Here is a 21,282-nt window from a genome sequence, read left to right as displayed (position 1 = left end):
CATACTCCCACATTAGTGAGATGTCGGACCCTGATGGGTAGCACACAACTTATCTAATCTTGGACGGATGGAGCATGTTAGGCAGAGGGTCAAATCAGCCTCACAATATGTTGGATGCATGTTAATGTGTATTGAAAGACATTTAAATTTGCGAAAAAAAAAAGAAAAAAAATTATTAAAAATTTAAAAATTTGTCTTATCAACCAAAGATTTCGCGACCCCCCTGCAGTACCTCCGCGGACCCCCTGTTGAAGACCTCTGCACTAAAACACAGTCGACTGTGTTCCATCACTTAAGTTTAATCAAACCTTCATTACATTCAGTTATAATGTATTACACGCTACCCACATTTCCATATACATCACACAAGATCAATACAAGATTTTTTACTAAACATGAACATCAGAATATCAGGGTTCATTCACCAGCTTCCTGTCATGTTACCATCACGGCTTCACATTCACTCACAACGCTACACTCCTGATGGTCAATGGATGCTTTTCCTGGTGTGTTTTTACACAACGTAAAACAAATGTGTTATTATTGGCATCTGTGAGGACTCATATATCAAGAACAAGCAGATTTCTCTTGTATTACAGTCAACAGGTTTATGTCCTTTTTAAGCTGCAGCAATGGAGGCATCATCCAGCTGGCGACCCTGAGGCTGAGGAGAAACAAAGAGGAAATTATCTTTCGTTCACAAAACGATGACTGAGGTTATCTCAGTTGTGTGTGTGTGTGTGTGCTACCTTGACAAAGATGCGCTGAGGCAGGAAGCGTCTCAGTGTCTGTGTGTCGGTCATTGCGCTGCGGGGTAGGCTGATGTTGAGCTGGGGCAGTGTTTGGTAACCAGCCATCAGAGGGTAGTAATTATACAGCATCTGCTGCTCAGACCCAGGGAGGATACGGAGACGCACCTGCACACACATTTTCAAACTCCACATGAATGTATCTTCTTTTTCATGCATTTGTTACTCGAATACATACTGTAAATTTCCCAAGGGTGAACAAAGGCTGCATCAGTTAAACAGCCATAGTATGAAAACTGCAGATAGATTCAAAACAATGAATAAAGTGGAAGTGACATAAAATACATATATTCCGCAGAAGAAATGTATCTGTTTGCCTATTGGTTTGGTCTTTTTCAATCTGAAAGCTGTGGATCAAAAGTTGGTCCTGGTCCAGATCACTGCTAGATAACTTGGTAACCATGGAAACCCATATGTGCATGAGTTGTGGTTTGGTTCTTTCCGGTACAACATCATTTAGCAGTATCTGACTAAAAGTCTGTGAAACAAACATTTACTATTCCCTGTTATAAAACTGAACTAAACATCTCACTGTCTTGTCATGATTCCAGTTGTTTCTTATGGAGCTGATAAAATGTCCGCTGCACATCTTGCAAAGATTTGTTTTAAGTAAATCAGTGTGAAACTGACAAGAACCAAAAGCAAAAATGAATTATTTCTTCTTGGGTTCAGACATTACTCTATTATAAGCTTTGACCCAGCGGATTGAAATGCAGTTATGTCTTCTTTAGTTTGCCAAATCCTTATTTAAAATAGAGCACAGCTGTACCTGTTTGAGTCCAGAAAACATGAAGGCATCAGAAGGTTCAACAGCCATCTCCACCTCCTGCACCACAGCTGTTCTGTTCTCTATGTGGTAACGAACTGGTAGAGACTCTCTGACTCGGCCAAATGAGGGTAAATCTACACCAAAATGAAACAATACATACAACATAACTTACGTGTACAGTATGTGCAAAACAAGACCTATAAGATCAGAGCCATTAACACAAAGTTATGTGCACAAATGTTACATTTGTGTACAGTGAGTGTGTTATTCCTTGAACTGGGAATATACTGACCAGCGTGGATGTAGAGAGGGACAGACTCCAGGATGACATGAGGTAGAGTTACTGTCGTCTGGATGAGAGGACTGTCTGCACTGGAGGGTTTCCTGTCCAACATAGTAAAAACAGTTAACAAACCAACACATTGTGTGTGCATGCGTGTGTGTGTGTGTGTGTGTGGCCTGATATTAACATCCCTCCTTAGTTATCTGATCTGAAGTGGTCAGCACTAAGTACAGGTCAGAACACACCAAAATGTATCTTTAATGTGTCCTGAGATCCGGTCTCTCAAACCATATTTGGAGGTGATCTGGGCCGCAAATGAAGGATCGCCTACTCAGCAGACGTCCTTTGACCCATTGCAGTTTTAAAGTATTTTTACGCTTTTCCGGTTTCATATGTTGATTTGTTTGCAGCCACAGTCACATTATCAACACTGACCACCACATAATGATTGATACTTTTTTGCTACGCCGACACACACACACATTGTCATCTGACACATCTGTAAAGTCAAACTGGGTAAAACAACATAATTGTGGGATTATTTGCATATAGAGCGGGGAAATGAGATCCGATTAAAAGTGGTCACTGGAGACACACGCGGGATGCATCTTAATGCCAGGTCTGAACACAGACACACTTGCTGTCCACAATGGATCTGTTATGACAGATGTTGAGACCAGATCTGATCAGGGCCTCAGGCTACCATTGTGGAAAATGTTCATACAAAAAACGCATTAATCGGGCACAGCTTGTCCTGGGTGATGATGCCTTCTAAACTGTGAAAAGGCTGATTTTCAGGTCTATAGTTATGGTGGGATTGGGGCAAGTGTCCAGGAAATAATAGATGTTCATGTATTATTCCTTTGTGTGTGAGTGTGTGTACCTCCTCCATGATATCAAGTACTGTCCTGTAGCCACTGTGTTATTGCTGTTGGTCAATGGTGGACAGCGGAGACAGAAGCACTCACTGGCACACTCACCTTCCTGCAAAACCACTGCACACACACACACACACACACAGAACATTACACCCATGAGATTTACAGATCAATATTTGTATTGGAATAAATAATAACAGCTATGAATTTTTAAAGAAGTGTCTGGAAGAGAATTTTAACAAGTTGTCAAGTACCTTCCTGTAGCTGTGAATGAAGCTCAGGTGTGTTGCTGGTCATAGTAAGAAGCTGTAGAGAGGAGGAGGCCAACAGAAGAGGCCAGGGAGATGAGGAGAGGATGTCTGTCATCAACAGGAAGGGAATGTCAACTGCTACACGGTCCAATGGCTCAAACTGCAATCACACAATTCCATTTTATTTGTATAGCGCAAAATCAGATAATTGGAATGTAATCATTGTACATTATCTCAAGGCACTTTATGTTGAAGGTCGAGCGAGACTTTAAACATTTCCCACAGTGACCAAAGGGCTTTAGGTGACTATGGAGAGAAAAAACTTCACATTCACAAGAAACATGAGGTCTTCTAACCTTGACTATTGACTTTTAACCACTAAACTCTTATCAGTTCACCTTTGTGTCCAAATTATCATTTGTCAAATTTGAAGGAATTCTTATTCCCTCACAGCATTTTTTAAATATCGTGTTCAAAAGAATGGGACTGCAAACAGATCCCTTTTACACTTGATTTGCTTATAACTGATAATGCTACACACCTTGGTGGATACAAACTTGACAGACACTTCAAATGGGACCACAGTCTCTATGGTAACCGTCTCATCCTGAAAGACAACAAAACAAGAGAAGAGTAAACCAACTGAAAAACAAAGTACTCAGTATCTTAAATAAAAATAACAGAATAACATAGAAAGCACTTTACATATATATGGAAAACGGTGTTTCGGCCATTTAAAGGAGAATGAGGTTAGATACCTTATGACATTTGCAGACAATCTGTCGTCCATCCACAGTGGTATCAATGCTGTAGGCCACATGGAATAGGAACACCCGTGGTCCAGTGGAAATACACCTCACAAATATACAGCTCTCCAACTAGAAACAAACACATACAAAATAATTTGTGTATATAGGTACAATGCACAAAACATTGTTGTTCTACAATTTTCTGAGGAAAAACAAACCGAGAATATAGGCTTTTAAATGTGTCCGTACCTTTTCCCCTGGTTTCAGGTCACCCAGAGGGACGTCAGGAAGTAAAGCAGGTGCAGAATCATCACAAACCTTTGAGCCATCAAATGTAACGTGTGTGGTCTGGCTCAGGTTGGCATCCTGGCCTGGATAGATCAATATCAAGACAAACATAAATATATATAGTCTTCACTGATCTACACTAACTAAAAATAACAAAAATGTTATCATTCTGTTGGATAAGACAAAGTAGACTAACTGTGCTTGTAATGGGAGCCTGGTTTTCTAACAGTATTTCTGCAGTACTTTTATCAAAGTACCTGGTTTGAGGCCAGCTGTTAGTTTTACATCCTTTGCCACACCCTCCTCCTGTGATTGGACAGTGAGGCTGATGCAGTACATTTCATTGTTGAGGGCAGGAGGCTGGTGGCTCAGCTTAACTGAGATCTTTGGGACTCTCGAGATGATCCTCAACACACAAACACAAACAAACATAAGATTTCTAATATCAGTCGCACTAAGTGCAAGGTGGCCAAAAACTAATAGAAATACTCGGTTTGTGTAATATCTTATCCAAAGCTTACATGGTGCTCTGCTGCATGATCAGGCTGTCCCAATCCATTTCTGGCCGTGTCTCAATGCCTCGCCCCAATCGGCGTGATGACCTACTGGCCAGCAAGGCTTCATGGGTAGAAGCTGCATCTCCACCTGCCCCTCTCCAGCTCAGAAACACACAGCGGCCAACGTCACTCCCCAGCATCACCTCAATACCTGTCATCTACATAAAATAACAGAGTTACAAACAATTTGCCTCTTTTTCACACACACACACACACACACACACACACACACACACACACACACACACACACACACACACACACACACACACACTTACCTCAATCTTCTTGCCAACATCTTCAGTCTTGGCTACAAAGCTGAAGTTGTACCATTTGGTTTTCCCTGGCAATAAGTTCATACTCTCCTGACCTGCCGACTCCACCACACACCACTGGTTGTATTCCTACACACAAACATATCATTTTTTTAGCATTTAAGAAAAACGAATAAAACGTTGTAAATTTAAACATTCAATTTGAGGTTCCACATGAGCTACAATCTTGCACTTGATGTGTAGTATATCCTTATTATAATGTTTCTTTAATGTTTGCAGACGGTCAATAATATATTTTGGAGATAAAAACACAAGGTAGATTAATAAAGTACCGTAAAGTACTCTGTGACTGCGACTCACAAAAAATGCAGCTACTGGTTATATAACTTAGAACACACCAACTCTAATGTTGAAATATAGAACTCTGTATGTGCTCCTTGTGTTTTTTGTATGTTTATGTGTGTACCTGGTTACTGAGGCTGACGGCAAGCTTGTTAAGTGATACAGGATGAGGACAGTCAGCTCGGAGGAAGACCTGAAGCTGGATGGGCTGGTCTACATGGAAACTGGGAGAGTGGAACTTGGCCTTACATTGGACTGAAGTTGGAGAGAAAAACAACTGATTATGCATCTACTGTACACAAATATGTGAATTTAATAGGGTTAGTGTTAGAATTAATTACTTTTAAAAAAGAAAACTTTGAAAATGTACTCTTTAAATGACACATTGTTGTTTTCATTAGTGGCTTACCAGACTTACGGCAAGGGGAAAAAGTAATTAAAGAGAATCTAATAGTCATGAGTTACTTTGAATAAATGTATGTGTGTAATTGGTGAATACTAACTAAATGGTATGTAGTCCTGCACTTCTATGGTGAGGTCATTTGATCCAGCTAAAGCCATGCGGTCATTCCACAGCAACCTGGCTGCACTAACAGAGGCTGGATCACACTCTGACTCAGGATCAGGAACCTCATTCTGGGGACAATCAAACAGAAGGACAGGAAACATTTGAACAAAGTAAGAGAATAAACTTAAACTGTCCTTGGTCACCTTGGTCTGGACTAACTTCATAACATACACAGGCCATTTTACTTCTTCCACAGTATTTAATTTTTTCATTGTATCTAAGCATGTTTGGTAGAAAAACTGTGTTGAAGCAGATTGAGTCAGCTCACCATCATGGCTTTGATGAGATTCTTCTCAATCCTTCCCTTTTCTTCTTGCTTCAGTGTTGATGCTAGAAAACCAGTTAAGTCACTGCTTTAAGTATGGTTAGTTCAGAGCACTAAAACAGCGACTGCCTCAGATTAAAAACATATTAACGTTATCATTTCCTGAATAGGTCAGAGCGAGACCTCATTTAATGACTTTTTTTTGCAGATCTCAAATAAATAAAAAACAATGTTCACTCAAGCGTTATCAAGGAAAAGACAGACAACATGACTTGTGGCTGATGCACTCATTAACAAGATGCTGCCTATCAACATTGTGAGGGTTTTAAAAGACAAAAATACTTTTGTACTCTTTAGATTTGCTCTTTTTGTTAAGTTCTGTTGATTTAAAAGGCCATATTCAGAATTCATTATATTCTATATTATACTCAAGAAAACATCTGACCAGGACACAAACACTATTTAAGGAATCACAGCCACGGTAAGTCAGGTCAGAACCATCTCAAGTTAAGTTAAATAGACTAAAAACAATGAGTAGAGTCTACCTCTTGTACGATGGATACCTGGTAGACAATGGTAATGCACCATATTACCTTACAATGGTCTCAGTATTTGTTGGTAGCCTGGTTGCTTACCTCTGCCCAGCAGCTCCATGCAGTATATGATGTAGTCTTTGACACTTGCCATTAGATAAGCACAGCGCAGAGCTGTGGTCAATATGGCTGTCAGGAGTCCCCACCATCGCTCTGTACGATAGTCACACATCACATAGTCCAAAAGCCTGATAACATAACACACATGCACACACAAATGTTTAATGAGGAGAGATCTTATTCACGGATTTTCGACAAGACTCGAAGCTACACATGATATGTTCTGGTGGTGAGTGACAATTAATTTAAACGCTTTATAAAAGTGCTTGAAGTTTGCAATTGTTAGGTCAAGAGCATGAGAGTTTGAACTACAAAAACATGACTACCAGCTGTTTCTGTAAACAGCGACATGGATATCAGAGCACAGCAGTGTCATTTACAGACAAATGTGTATTTTCCTTACTTTAGGGCTTTGGTGTAGTCTTTAGCATGGTAGTATTCCTCTCCCATTAGCACCACTAAGAGACAGACAGATAAGTAGCATTACAAGGCTAAATATGGACAATATGGAGCAAAACAACAAAGATCACCAATCATCAATCTGAAGATGAGCTCTCCTCAATACAATGACAGCAGACAGATTGGTGTAAGTGTATGAAATATTGAATATATAACACAAGTTGCGGATACAAGTGGAATACCCTGTAGGACAATTGGAAGCATTACGAGACCTGCTTGATTTGAGTCTGATCCCAAGTGGTCAGCTCAAAGTAAAAGTGTGATCACACCTAAGACACAATATTTTGAGATCCGTTAACTCAGACCAAGGGGTGGTCTGTGACGCATGTAACCAAATTATATTAGCAGTGTGAACAGAAATGTGTCCTGGGCCAGATTGAAAGACCACCTATGTAGCTGATGTCCCCTGACTTGCTACATTCACATGATGAACGGAAAACCTTAAACACGTCTCAGTGTTTCATCTGCATTGATTTATTTGTGGCAACTCCGACCCCCACTTATTGATTTTACTATTTCAAATGTTCACATGGGGAAAATGTCATCTTCTTGTAGAGGTATGCAGAACATTGATTAAGAGCACAATGATACTCACTGAGGTGACTCTTCATTCGGGGGCACTTGTATTTCTTAAACTGGGCAACAGCATTACTGAGAAGTGCTATTATCAGCTCCTGTAGAGGCAGAGCCAGAGATAGGAGCATGCTTTATTAGGGGGGGGGGCACTGCAGGGAATATCAATATGTAACAGCAGAAGGTGCATTCTTTTTAAAAGTGGGCAGCACACAGTAATGAATTCCTCTACAAATAAACTTCATCATTTAACCATGTCAAATTAATAAAACCAAAATAATATGACAGATATCACTGTCACATTTAACCCTACAATGTGGCCACAGCCATATATTAAGGGAGTGTTTGTACTTACAGAATGTGGTACATCTCCCTCTTTGATCTGCAGAGCCAGAATCGCTGTCTTTTCCTTCTCTGCATCTGGAGGATCAATACCTGAAGTACAAGCATAACAAAGTTCATGTATAACCAACACATTTCTAACACCATGTCAGAGACTGAATCCGCCGACTGAATTACGTCATTTTTTTCCACTTTCTTTTGTGAAAGCATGACTCCCTTATTGAAAAAATAGTGTGTTTGTGCTTACTCTGGTGTCCTTGTCTCCATGATCTCTGCCCATAGAAGTCCAGTGCTCCACTTTGGGTGTCCAGTGGGTCAGGGGAAGGATAACTCGCTCCAACCTATTATCAAAAATAAACTGTTAATTGGACATTCAACTAATATAGCTAAAATAATATCTGTCGTTCATGTCAGATTTAAGGTGGTAAATAATATGTGCAATATCCTTCTGCAACTGAATATATTAAAAGGGATAGTTCACCTGGAAACGATGCTACCGGTACTTATTGAGAGTTCTTGCTGATGTCATCTCGCACACCCTTTGGTGAGAGCTAATGAGCAGTGAGTGCATGCCAACATGAACGAAGCCCCAGGTAGGACAGCAGACAACATTTTAGGTTTTTTTTACTGTTGTTTTTTTGAGTTTGAAGTGGTCCCCAGTTACCTCAATTGTATTGGATTTGGCTGCAATGTTGTTTACCGTGGAAATTCCAAAAGTGTTTGGTGGATTCAAACACACACACACCCGTCCATCGACATAGTAGATAACGAGTGAGTTTTTGTGGGAACTGTCCCTTTAATTAATCAGTTAACACTAAAGGCCGGAGCATGCTTCTGCGTTTTCACAGGCCCGGAAGCGTAAGGGGCCCGGAAGGGCTATCGTAGCCCTTCTTACGTGCTTAAGTGCGTCGGCCAATTTTTCTAACTAGACGGCAAAGCCCCGCAAGCGTCACCCGCCCGCAAGGGCTGAGATTGATCTGCTAACTACATCATTTCCTGAGTCGCATTTCCGGTTCATGCCCGGAAACCACGGAAGATTTAGAAGAACGAATATGGACCAAATAGAAGAGCACTTGGCAGAAGAGATCCGAAACTATGTCCACTAGTATAACCCGTCACTGACCGGCGGATTTTTCCGCCAGAAAAAGGCTGAGGAGCCGCCGTGGCGATGTAAATAAATCGCTCTCCTTCGTGCCACACACGAAGAAGAGCCGACTTCGACAAAAAACATTACTCCGCCAGTGTTCTGGCGGGAGATTGCATGGCAACACGCGCAACGGTTGGAAAACCATGAATGAGAACGAGTCCTGCGTTACAACTGCGTGCTTGCGGGCCCCTGACAACGCAGAAGCATGCTCCGGCCTTAAGCTATGCAAAGTTAGCAACATTAAGTAGGACCTGTAATATGTTGGCACTCTCCCTGCTCTGATTGAAACAAACAGTATATGTGCAAATGATAGGTAGCTTTCATGTATATTATTAAGAGTGATACTAGCAGCAGTAATAGTACAAGTGTAGCAGTAATAGTTGAGATGATAAATGTCTAGTAGTAGTACTAGCAGTACTATTACTTGCAGTAACAGATAGGGAAGATTTACCAGCAGTAATATTGTCACCTGACTGAGCTGTTGAGCCAGCTGCTTCCTCTCCTGGCTGTAACAGGCAGCCTGCTGGTAGTAGAAACCAGGGTTTTGGGTCTGGATGGCTGTCAGACCCAATTTTATCGCTTCATCAAACAGTTCACCAAATGACTGGAACCTGACAAAAAAGTAAGCATGGACAAAAAGTAAGAGTTGAGTCCTGACCTTTAGACATTAGGGGCAGGCAAGCAGGGTTAAGGACTAGATCCTGACATTTGTGTATGGAAGACTGTAAAGAAAACTGTGCTTTTAGTGTATTGGTCACAGTATTTTCCCTTTGAAATTTGCTCTGGTGAATCAAAGTGGCTGAATGATCATTTGCATCATAATTGACGAATAGGTTCTAAATTTGACCATGGTTCTCTAATAATAGAAGTAATTAAAAAAACACGGATTTCTGATGCTGCTGTTATAGACCGAAAGTCTCTGTGCAGCAGCAGAGCAGAGTCTCATCACAGAGTAGCTGAGAGATTCTTTTAACTAGGTAAGTTTCCGACTTCAAAAACTTTTTTTCCATACTCATATGAGGTCACTGTGACCTATGACCACTGCAATCTAGTATTAGTTTATCTTTGAGTCCCAGTTGCCAATTCTCAAAAGTTGGAGACGTTCCTTCAGGGCAGTCTTGAGACATCACAATCAAGAGGCCAAAAACGAAATTTGAAGCTACCATGACCTTGCCCTTGGACCACTACAATCGAATTATTTAATCCGTGAGTCCACCTAAACATGTGTGCCAAATTTTTATAATTTCCTTGAGATGTTCCTCAGATATCACATTCACAATACAAAACATTTCACAGAGACCTTGACCTTTGACTAGCAAATTCTAATCAGGTCATCCATGAGTCCAAGTGAATGTATTGCCAGATGTAATACAATTCACATTGGGTATTTTTGACATATCACGTTCACACGAAAAGGAAGGATGGATGGATGGATGGATGGATGGATGGATGGACAGACAGGCAAACTGAAAACATAAAGCCTCTGGCCAATGGCTGTTGCAGGCATACAAGGGGCCTCGGAAACGTTCAGATCATAATGAAACTGTCTCAGGACAAATTAAGACTGGTCAACACAGTTTAGGTAATTAATGGGAAATACTTTCTTCAAGAACAATCAAAGGTGCATGCGCTTGTGTCTTACTGTTTAGACATCCATGCAGCGTGTTCAAAGGCCAGTTCAGCACTGCCAATCTTCTTCTTACACAAGTCAATGTGTTTCCTGAACTGGGCAATAGCATCTAGAGGAGTGTTGTGCTGGAAACATAGACGACAGATCTACACAGACAATAAAGGATAAAAAGGAAAAGTATTGAAAAATGCATCTAGAATTATTACCGCATTATATATTTTTATGCGCAAACTTGCTTATTCTGATTTCCTTTTTATTTTTGATTGATACTAATGCTCCCCTTCCACTGGACCTTACTTGTTCCTCTGCCGAAAAAATTCAAAGCTGAGATCAAGTTCTCTGCATACACAACTGTGACTGATTGTCAAGAGTAGTATGGGCACACCTCATTGAAGGAAAATGTTTCTGAGTGAACTAGGGGTGCAACGATTAGTCGACGTCGTCGACAAAAATCGATGACAGGAATAGTCGCCGACGAATTTACTCGTCGATGATTCGTTGGTTACGTCATAACACGTGTTTTTCGTGCCGTGCAGTTGAACTAAACGTCGTTTTACCGGAGGTGCTGATGAAAGTAGCTGAGGAGTGAGCCATCTCGCTTCCTTCCTATCTCTGAAAGTCGCGCATGTGCAATAGCGTCAAAACACGGTCCAATGGCGTCCTCCGCTGCAGCAGCATCGCGCACCAGAAAGTAAAAAGTTCCGGAGAACTTCACCCGTAACAGCCCGAAAAAAACTATCTGCAGTATCTGTACGGCGGACCTGCTCTCCATGGAAGCAGGACACGCACATTTGACTTCGTAACGGAGACGATGCGGACTCGCCTCTGTCAGATGTTATATTTAAACGTATAAACCTGCGCGCAGGATTCTAGCACCCATTACAAAAATATGGTTTAAACTTTTTATTAACGAGTTTAAAATTGTTATGTTATCCTATTGCCTGACAAACGTCTTTTTTTAATCACAATTATTTAATCAGAAGAAGACTGTAGTTTCGTTTGTTGATGTTTTTATTGCTGTTACTTTCCCTGTCATTTTTGTTAACAGGAAAAATGAATACTTGATTTTTAATTTATTTGTTTTATTAGCACTTTGCCTGTCCTTGCTTTTAAATGGACAAAAACTTGATTTGTCTTTGCTTTTGTGTCAACAGTACCCTTATATGAAACAAAGTTTATTAAAAGACATTTTTTTTTAATGAAGTATCAATATTTATTGCCTTTATTTTCAGTCATCACATGCCTCGAACAACCTCAAGCTAAATTTAAAAGCTGCTTGCTAAATAAGAGCAATTGAGAATTTGTGTCATTCATAATACGATTAGTCGATTAATCGTTTCAATAATCGGTGACTAATCGACTATCAGAATAGTCGTTAGTTGCAGCCCTAGAGTGAACCTATAGAACTTACTACTGGGCGATCTACCATGAGCAGGTTTGTCAGAACCAGTATATACATGTTGGTCACATAAAATTGTTTTTTTTTTCAGTTAGGGTCACTGGGTCTGTTAGACATTGTTAAAACAATGATTAATTCAGGTAAATAAATCTTTTTAGGACTGACGCCAAAGTATAATACTGTTGATTTCAAGTCTCAAACATTTTTCCCAATGGCCAGTAGATCATATCCTTATTTGCACTGGTCCAGCAGGTAAACATTAAGATAACATCCTGAAAATCATTGAATCATCATTTAATAATTACAGAGGCCTAAGTAGTCTGTGTATTAACACTATGATGAGCAGATTTACTACAGCTATGACTCTCATTTAACTTCAGCCTTGTACACTGATGATGTACTGGGATCCGACGTTCCCTCTGTTCTAAGAGAATAGTGACCGTCTTCTCACCAACAGAAATATCAATTTCCGCTCCTAGACCAGTATGAACCTTTAGAGGTCGGAGGCCTTCTGTTTGGTCTTATTCTGATTAACTAGGGGCTAAATTTATGTAAAATTATTCCATTGTTGTTACTTATCTTTCTAAAAATTTTGATTGAAATTGAGAGCCCACCCAGGGATGACTACTGCTCTCACACTCTTTGTCATCCCACCAGTGGCAGTAGGAAAATTTTTGACTCACCAAAAAAAAAACGAGAGCCATACCTTATAGTTGATGAATCCAGCCATAGTTTTGATTTCTAACATGTTGGTCTCGTGGGCTCTGAGCTCATGGACAAGGCTGTATGCAGTTCTGTAATACCTATAAAAACACAAACACACTCAGCAAGGTAACACTTTGACAATTATAAGCTCAGGTAAAGAGCAACCATTTATCATATCTGAACAAAGAATAACCCAAATGCACTTGGTTAGTTAAATTGTTGAACTGATGAAGTGGAAGACTTCAATACTTTAAACAATAGAAGTAAAATTTCTATCTATCAGTTTTTCAATCTTCTGTTTTACACACTCTTGGGAAATAATGGTGGTAAAACATCTGAAGTAGGGCTGAACGATTTGGGAAAATAATCTTATTGCGATTTTTTTTTACCCCAATATTGCGATTTAAAATGCGATTTTTTTATTTTATCCTCTTTTTTCCCAAAACAAAACGTAATGAATGATTTAAATATGACCAACACAATATTAGATACATTTAGTGTAAAATATTCTTTCCCACTATTACATTTTTATTTAACTGCTCATTACAGAAACAAGAACAACAAATCGGTGGCTTTGCCACTGTGCATTTAAGTAATTTAAACAAAGTCATTGAAAGTATAAACACAAGGCATGCACTTTTTCAACACACTGTGCAAAATTTACCATCTTAAGAAAAATATAATTTAAAATTATAGTTGTCTTTCTGCTCCCAAGTCAGTAACATTTCATACAACTGAAACATAGAATTTGCCTCTACTACTTCAAAGTAAATAAAGTTATAAATAAAAAACGAGAAATGCACAGGTCACAAAGTCAAACATGAACAGTTTCCAGAAGCAAATGAAATGGTCCCACTCCTCAGACTTTGGTTTTTAACCCTTTCGAACACAAGTCACCTAACAGACAGAGTGTGTGTCGAGCCACAACACAGCAGACATGAGGCGGTGTAAGGACCTTGAGCATCTTGTTCATGTCCTGGTGGACGTGCAGTGGTATGAACGCAGTCCAAATGCTTCAATACCATAGCATAGCAGTGGACATTTTTAGTGGTTTAAAAACGTTTCTTGAGAAATAACACATAACATGTTGGTCATTATTTTAGAAGACCTTAAGAAGACTTTCTTACTTTCTGAGGCCCTACTGTGGCATGTAATATGACATCAGGTTCAGGTGATCCACTCAGAAGTTGACCCATGAAACATTGAGGGCATATTTGAGATCTGATCACTTGCATCGTATTCAGAGGTGGTCTGAGATGCATGTGGCCACATTGCAAATATACTCAAATGACATCCTCTGCCCGCTACTGACTGATTTTTTATTTATTTGTGGCAAGAAAATGATTTATTTTTTGTTTTTACTGTTTCATTTGAGGTACATCTTCTTTCATTTTAAAGCTGTGAACAGTGCACTGATTCAATGAGCATCTCCTTACCCTTAAGAGTTGCTCACAGTAATGTGTCAGTGAAAAACAAATGTCAATTGTTGGCTTGAGACTCACTTCAGAGCGTTCTGCGTGTCCTGTTTCAGCTCACTGAAGAAAGCAATCTTAAACTGGTGTCTGACAAACAGCAGCTGGAAACACAGAGAGGGATCTGACATGTAAAAGTAGTTTTTACTTTATTGCTTGCTTCCATTTGAAAAAATGTGTACAGTGAATATGCTGCATTAGATTGGACAGATGTTCAGACTTTCTCCACTCTCAATTAGTGGGTGCAGTGTGGTTGTACATACCTGATGTGTTGTCTTGTTAAGGAACTCCTTATGGGATTTGACACGACGAATCTCAGTGTAGTAGTACGTTTGAGCATGTTCATAGAAGGCATTCTCCAACCTGCAGGATTAGTCATTTTCTGAATCAAACCAGTTGAGTGCTGCAGTACTAACTTTAGCTTCCAACTTTCCACTCCTGCCCCATCGGTGACCATACAGTATCTATTAAATAGTTAATTACCTTATAATGTAGCCCACCAAGTGGTCAGTGTGCGGCAGTACAAAGAGACTCTTGCCTGACAGATCGCACGCATTACAAAGAGCTGCTGCTCTCTCTGATGCTACCAGGTCCTCCCCTGTACACACAATAATACTGATGATTTCAAACCAGTTAAACACAGAGAAGATTACAATGGTTTTGTTATGATCACAAAACTATTATTAAACAAAAATGCACATTCATGTTTTTGAAGCTGCTTTTATTTTAGTATGTCTAACAATCCCAGGGAACGAAAGCAAGTAGAGTTATTTGTCATTCAGTACTACAAAGTTGTTTTGTAACATAACCAGTCAGAAAGTGACTGGTAATAAGTGCACATACAGAGAGAAACTTATGTGGATTGGACATGTCTAGTTTTATAGGATTCAGTGGAGGTCTATACCTGGAGGTAGAGGAGTTTTCTTCTGGATTAGAACCACAGCAACCTTGGTGTTCCTGCCCTGAAGGCTGGTCCTAAAGACAAACAGAGAAAGCACAGATATCTGCAGGTGGAATTTACAGTAGTTGAGTTAATGCTCAGCATGTGCAGGGCAGTCCCTCTCAATGCTTCCCTGACTACCTTACCTTATGTCTGTGAATTGGTACAATGGGGAAAACTACAATTAGTGCCAAGAGTTCTATTTAAGACCATGGGAAGCAGCATGCTAAGAAACCCAACAGAGGGATGTGTTTTGTCTATCAATTCCATCTGCTCCATGTCAGTCCGAGATCAGCAGACACATACACACAACAAACATCATTCAGAGCTGCATTGGTCGGAGAGTGCATATGTGTGTTTGTGTGTATTAAATGTATTCAAATAAAAATTATAAATCTACTAATCCTATTTTATTCAGCTGTGCTTGTTCCTTAGAGCGCTTTCTGCAAACATCTCTCACCTCAAAACTTAGTGCTCACTATAAACAGACATTCTGTACATATATAAATTGGTAAAAGGAACTGGAAAAAATGAGCAGAGTCCATTTTCTAAACAGAATAAACAGTGCAGAAAAGTAGCAACAAGATGGTAAGTTCACCTTTAGAATTCTTAACACTGGGTTAATGTATCGTGAATAAATAGAATACTATAACTGACCCAATGAATCCTTGAACTGAAATGAATTGTCCCTCACTGAATTCACACACCTGGTATGAACATGGTTTTTGGTGATCCTGTCACAAGTGGACACGCATGACTACATTCGGAGGTGGTCTGGGACACTTATGTCCACATTCTTTTAGCAGTGTATATCTGTCCTGGGCCACATATGAAGGACTTCTTACTCAGCTGATATCCTCTGAGCCACTAGAGATTCACCATGAATCAAACTTATTTTTTCTCTTCTCATTGATTTGTGTGTGACCACCACCCCAAAATCCACACTGATCAACCCATAATAATGCTTTCCTTGAATTGGTCAAATCTTTCTTCACAGTGCAGCTTCACAGGATTCATTCAGACTCATCTCTCTTACTCTGTTTAGCTCTCATCGTGCCGACACATGCATTGAACACACTTGTGTTGTCAGACTGAGTAAAAACAACATAACTTGGTCTTCGTGAGAAGAAATGACAACATGTTCGTGGGGAGGTGAAATCCAATCTGAGATCTGATCATTAGACGCATGTAGGTTCACATTCAAATGCAAGGTGTGAACACATGCACTCAGAGCCCTCCACTTGTGATCGGATCACAAAAACCACATGTCATTACCTGGAGTGTACCGGGCCAGAGAAACAACATGTACATAGCTCCATTTACGCAAAAACCTCAAAGTCAGGGGCCTATTGAATAACTCAAAATGTCTCTAAAAAAGGATTTATATCATCTTTGGACCCACACATATACAGAACATACATGAAAACTATGCAGAAAAATGTCCCAATCAATCCCCAAGAAGCAAAAGGGTACAGAAGGTAAACTGACCTGACAATCTCCACTTTTGTGGCACATTCTGACTGTTTCTCTTTCCACACTGGATCATCCCAATCCAGTTCATAAAAGAGAACAACCAGAGCAGGTACCAGGTTCAGATGTTTATTCATCCAGCCTGTTTTCAGGATGCCTTTAGGGATGTACCACTCATAGGAGGTTCGCTGCATAGACAGAAAAGATACATATGTATAGAAACGTTGAGAAAAACACCCTTCTCAGTTCTCACACAAAATAACATATTTCACAAAAAATATTGTTTTGGTGTTTTAACCATCTGCACAGACAAGTACACTTAGCGAGTGTTACAATTGTATGCACTTTAGTTTGTTGGGACATTACTTTCAAACTTTTTACAAACTTTTCACAAACATTTTACAAACTTTTCACAAACTTTTCATTGAATTCTATCTGCCACTCACCTTGGTGCGACATTTAGGGTACTCATGGTCTCCTGGGAGAACTTTGAAAGAGATGGGGACTCTGTCTGCGCGACGGTTTGCACAGAAGGCATCCCAGATGGCTCTGTGCACAGCATTGTACACCACATCCAGGCCGGTCAGAGCCACAAAGGCCATGGGCCGACAACATAACTCTGGAGGAAGCTCCCACTGGGAACCTGCCATCATGATTGTTCACTAATGGATATACCTTCACATGGCAGAGCAACAACCGGAAAAGAGATACTTGATTAAAATGGGACATTTCAGGATTCCTTCAAGTTAAAGTGAATGAAGGATCGTTAGGAACAGAATACAACAGAAAACAATACAGTAGAACACATTAAGCAGGCATAACCACACCGTGGCAACACATTCAGGCAGCTTTTCTGTACATTCTCTGATAGTCAGTGTCTCCAGTGTTCTTCTGCATTTAATTTGTGTTCAATCATCCAACAAAAGGTTTCAAGGGATGTTTTTGTGTAAATGTATCTTATTCCAAATAATTTAATTTTTCTGTTTTTTTCAACGTTATACTTATAGTGGGTTCACAAGGGTTTGATTTTAGATGTTTATCAGTACTTAATAGAATTCCAATGCTGTTTCGGCAATTGCAATTCAATAATGTACAAAGCAAAACAGCCTTTTACCGCCAGCAGCTATAACGTAGTAAAACCAAATTGCACATTGATGAATCGTGTAATCAGTATTCTGTTGCGTTTCTGTTTCTACAGTTTGGTATACTTATGATGCTATTAGTAAGTAAGGTTTTAAACAAAAAAAATAAAATAATAATGACTGAGGAAATATTGACACAGAGCTGTTCAGGCTTGGACTCTGATCATGGGTCAGTAATTTTGGGAGGGTTGGATAATGCAGAGTGGATTTACAAAGTACTTCCTGTTTCATGGCGAATCAGTAGGTGGCGCTATGATGTTGAGGAAATATTGACACAGAGCTGCAGTTTGGTGGTGATAAGACAATGCACAGTGGACTCTTTTAGTGCGCCGTACCTCAATGTTTGAGGAAATGTCCCAATTCTGAGCGAGAAAGAGACGTGACCTTTGCAAGACATAAGGTTTCCTTTGATCTAGGCAGACTGACACTGCAGGAGTGGAGTTGTTTGTTTGCGGCTCAGCATCAAAGGATTCATGGTCCATGTATGCCCGCGTTACAGAACATCGTGTTTTAATGGCGTGTAATCAAACTTTGACGCCACGCCAGGGTCACACCGTGTGACGAAAAATCAATCCCTCAGTCAGTTTTTATCTCCATCTTGTTGTGATGACACTCATCTCAATTTGAAGTTGATACGGATGAAAGCCCTGGTACAAGTACATCAAAGTAAAAATGTGGAATATGGCCAAAATGGCCACTAAATGCAAAATAGCAGGCTTCCTGTTGTGTTTTTCCAATTGCACCTAAAGACTTTTTTGTTTGTCAGGTCATGCTACACCTGTATATTGATTTTTGTGAAGACCGGTCAATGTGAACACGTTCCAGGGGTCTCGGGGGGCACCGTTGAGCCATTTTGCGACGCCCATTGAAATTTCCTTCGGAATACGTAAATTTTCACCACTTTCTAACTTTCTGCAAATTTTGGTAAGAATTTCAGCATGGTAAAGCCCTCAAAAAGCCAATTAATTTGCCTGAATAATAATAATAATCCTTACAATTTCAATAGGGCCTCACCTGACTTTTGATCAGTACTCGGGCCCTTATAATGCATATAAAATAAATCTAGCGTGAGAGATCAGTGGAATGCCATTAGAGAAAAACAACAACAAACGCTCATCGAAGAACCGGACCTGAACAGACAGAGGCTTTGTAGCGAGCAACTTGCAGGTCACGAGATCAGAGTGCTAGCGTTAGCTGTACACAGCGGATCTTGTTAGCTCCTAATGCTGCAGTTATGTTTGACGGGTCGGTCTTTGAACGGTGACACTTGTTTACATCGTACATGCTGAGCTCAACAAGCTCACCTCTACTGGAGCTAACATGTGAATAGACACTGGGACATGTATTATCCATTAAACAATGTGCTGTAAATACAATCAGCGGATGACATGCAATATTATTACAAGCAGTGTGTAGAAATGCACATTGCACACCGTTAAGACGAAAGCGGAAGTTAGTTAACTTGACTCGGCCAACACTACTAGAATCGCTGTTGTCTTATTAGAATCTTCAAATCGGTTTTATGGGTTAGGGTTAGATGGAATTAAATGTGAACTTGAGGAAACATTACCCAGCAACTTACCTCAGCTGCATTACTTCAAGTGAACTGGTAATGCTAGGTACAGCTAGCCTGGTCGAGCTAGCAAGCTGCTCTCCACTGTTGCCAGTCTGCGTTTGCAAGAGGGCGAGGTTGGAAATGTAACTAGCATATACACATCCGGTGCAGTAATAGACTGTGTGACTTTGCTTCAACCAAGTCCCAGCTCTAGTAGCAATTAGACAGCTAGTCACCGATGTCAATATCAACGAATAGTTCCGCCGCTGCTGTTGAGGCAACAACCGGCTAGTGACCTAGTTAGCTGCCTGTGGCAAAACCAACACTTCCGGCCTGACTTTTCAAAATTAAACAGCTATGCACAAACTTCATCGTTTACAATTGATTACATTAATTATTTTGATCAATATTGGCATATACATCAAATGAAGGTGATCGTTTATCTAATTCAAATTTCAACTGGAATGCTTAGCGGTAGAGGAAATTAAATAATATGAAATGATAAGCTGGAGAAACTTGAACTACTATGACAAGTTTTGTATGATACCAATATGACGGTGGTAGCCGTCATACATCTTTATCGTATTTTCCACGGGAAACTGTTAATACGGAAGGTTAAGTCAAATATATGTAGCACGAACGTTCTAAAACAACAGTAGTTGACCAAGATGCTGTACAATCAAATAGCAAAAAACTAACAAAAAAACCCCACAAAACTACACAATTAAAACACAAAACGTGTAGGTCAAGCTAGATTGAGGACATCTTGAAGGTTACGTTAACATTACCCCTGTGTGTGCGCGCAATATACAATAATACATTGAACAAGGCTGTGGCCGGAGATGAAAGCAGCTTTTCGAAAAGGGACAGGTATTTGAATGTGCGTTCAATCCAATTAAGGAAACACATTAAAGCATCTGAAGACTGTAGACGATAACCTACCCTTAATTTTAAGAGAAATGCAGGTTCTAAAGTTGGTCAAATGATTCAAAGCTTTTAAAAACTTTGAATTTTTAAAATAGATTTAGCTAGATATCTGCAAATAACAAGTTATAATTAGAAGTTACAAGTAATAGTATATATGACAGAATATGGTTACATAAATTATTAGTTATAGAATCTATAAGGATACTAATTTATGATAAAAGATAACTACAGCATCGTGACAGATACAACACGCATCGTACACCCTCTGGATAAAGAAGTTAAAATCCAAAGGTGCTGCAGGAGTACGGAGCCCACAGCTTCCTGTCATCCTGCCTTCTTCAACAGACAGCCGCATCCCCTGCTGCGGTCAGGACACGGATCGGGCTGCAGCCATGGAAGAGCATTCCAGCAGCAGGAACAGCTGAGAGGACCAGGAGGTTTTCCTGCCACAGGCTATTAAAGGTGAGTGTCTTTTACACATCATTCCGTTGTGTGCCGATTGTGGATTTGCTATCTGAATATAAGGATGGTTGAAGTCAAGTATGAGATTGTTTTCGGGCTACGCTACCTTGTGGGTGAATGCGCCTCCAGATATGAAGATGACGGTGTGGTCGGCACATCGTTGCCTGGGTGGGGAGGATGATGCAGTGAATCTCCACCGCCACGTTATCGGGTGGAACAGACCGGATACAAACAGGCCTGCGTGCTAAATGAAAAACGACACTGCCTTCAAAACTCTCACATGTTTCCAGCTTCGGTCTGAATGGAGATACGATACTATTATATTATTAAATATGTTGGCTACACTTACTTAAATAGGACCCAGTGTATTTC

At 40.1% G+C, this 21,282-nt stretch overlaps 1 protein-coding gene across 2 annotated transcripts; it reads right to left on the bottom strand.

Moving 5' to 3' along the window:
- Window positions 1-279: 279 nt before the first annotated feature.
- On the bottom strand, window positions 280-19,822 carry trappc11 (trafficking protein particle complex subunit 11). 2 transcript variants are annotated; one of them, XM_061079111.1, is made up of 30 exons: window positions 19,549-19,822; window positions 17,271-17,499; window positions 16,843-17,012; window positions 15,319-15,389; window positions 14,898-15,012; window positions 14,678-14,777; window positions 14,445-14,518; window positions 12,944-13,040; window positions 10,851-10,984; window positions 9,660-9,819; window positions 8,309-8,402; window positions 8,075-8,154; window positions 7,742-7,820; window positions 7,091-7,145; window positions 6,670-6,815; window positions 6,038-6,099; window positions 5,705-5,837; window positions 5,326-5,456; window positions 4,863-4,988; window positions 4,549-4,742; window positions 4,285-4,433; window positions 3,989-4,110; window positions 3,749-3,868; window positions 3,532-3,597; window positions 2,994-3,150; window positions 2,745-2,856; window positions 1,871-1,962; window positions 1,579-1,712; window positions 750-917; window positions 280-664 (listed from the first exon to the last, which is right to left on the bottom strand). In XM_061079111.1, the coding sequence occupies exons 2-30, from the start codon at window positions 17,475-17,477 to the stop codon at window positions 620-622; spliced, it is 3,393 nt and encodes a 1,130-aa protein (XP_060935094.1). In that variant the 5' UTR covers window positions 17,478-17,499; window positions 19,549-19,822; the 3' UTR covers window positions 280-619. The 2 variants fall into 2 exon arrangements, with proteins under 2 accessions (XP_060935094.1, XP_060935095.1); XM_061079112.1 differs by having other exon boundaries at window positions 9,678-9,819.
- Between the last annotated feature and the right edge of the window lie 1,460 nt (window positions 19,823-21,282).

Source organism: Limanda limanda, chromosome 10 (assembly GCF_963576545.1).
Source record: "Limanda limanda chromosome 10, fLimLim1.1, whole genome shotgun sequence".
In the NCBI taxonomy this organism is placed as follows: domain Eukaryota; kingdom Metazoa; phylum Chordata; class Actinopteri; order Pleuronectiformes; family Pleuronectidae; genus Limanda; species Limanda limanda.
The sequence above is the reverse complement of the archived record's forward strand: the minus strand, read 5'-3'. Positions and strand labels throughout refer to the sequence as shown.

Bases quoted from the DNA above. Each gene is read 5' to 3' on its own strand.
- trappc11 (XM_061079111.1), bottom strand. From the start codon at position 17,477: ATGATGGCAGGTTCCCAGTGGGAGCTTCCTCCAGAGTTATGTTGTCGG. The intron at 4,434-4,548 runs GTAAGCTTTGGA...TTGTGTGTTGAG, and splicing joins ATCATGCAGCAGAGCACCAT to GATCATCTCGAGAGTCCCAA. The intron at 4,111-4,284 runs GTACTTTGATAA...TGATCTATCCAG, and splicing joins AACAGCTGGCCTCAAACCAG to GCCAGGATGCCAACCTGAGC.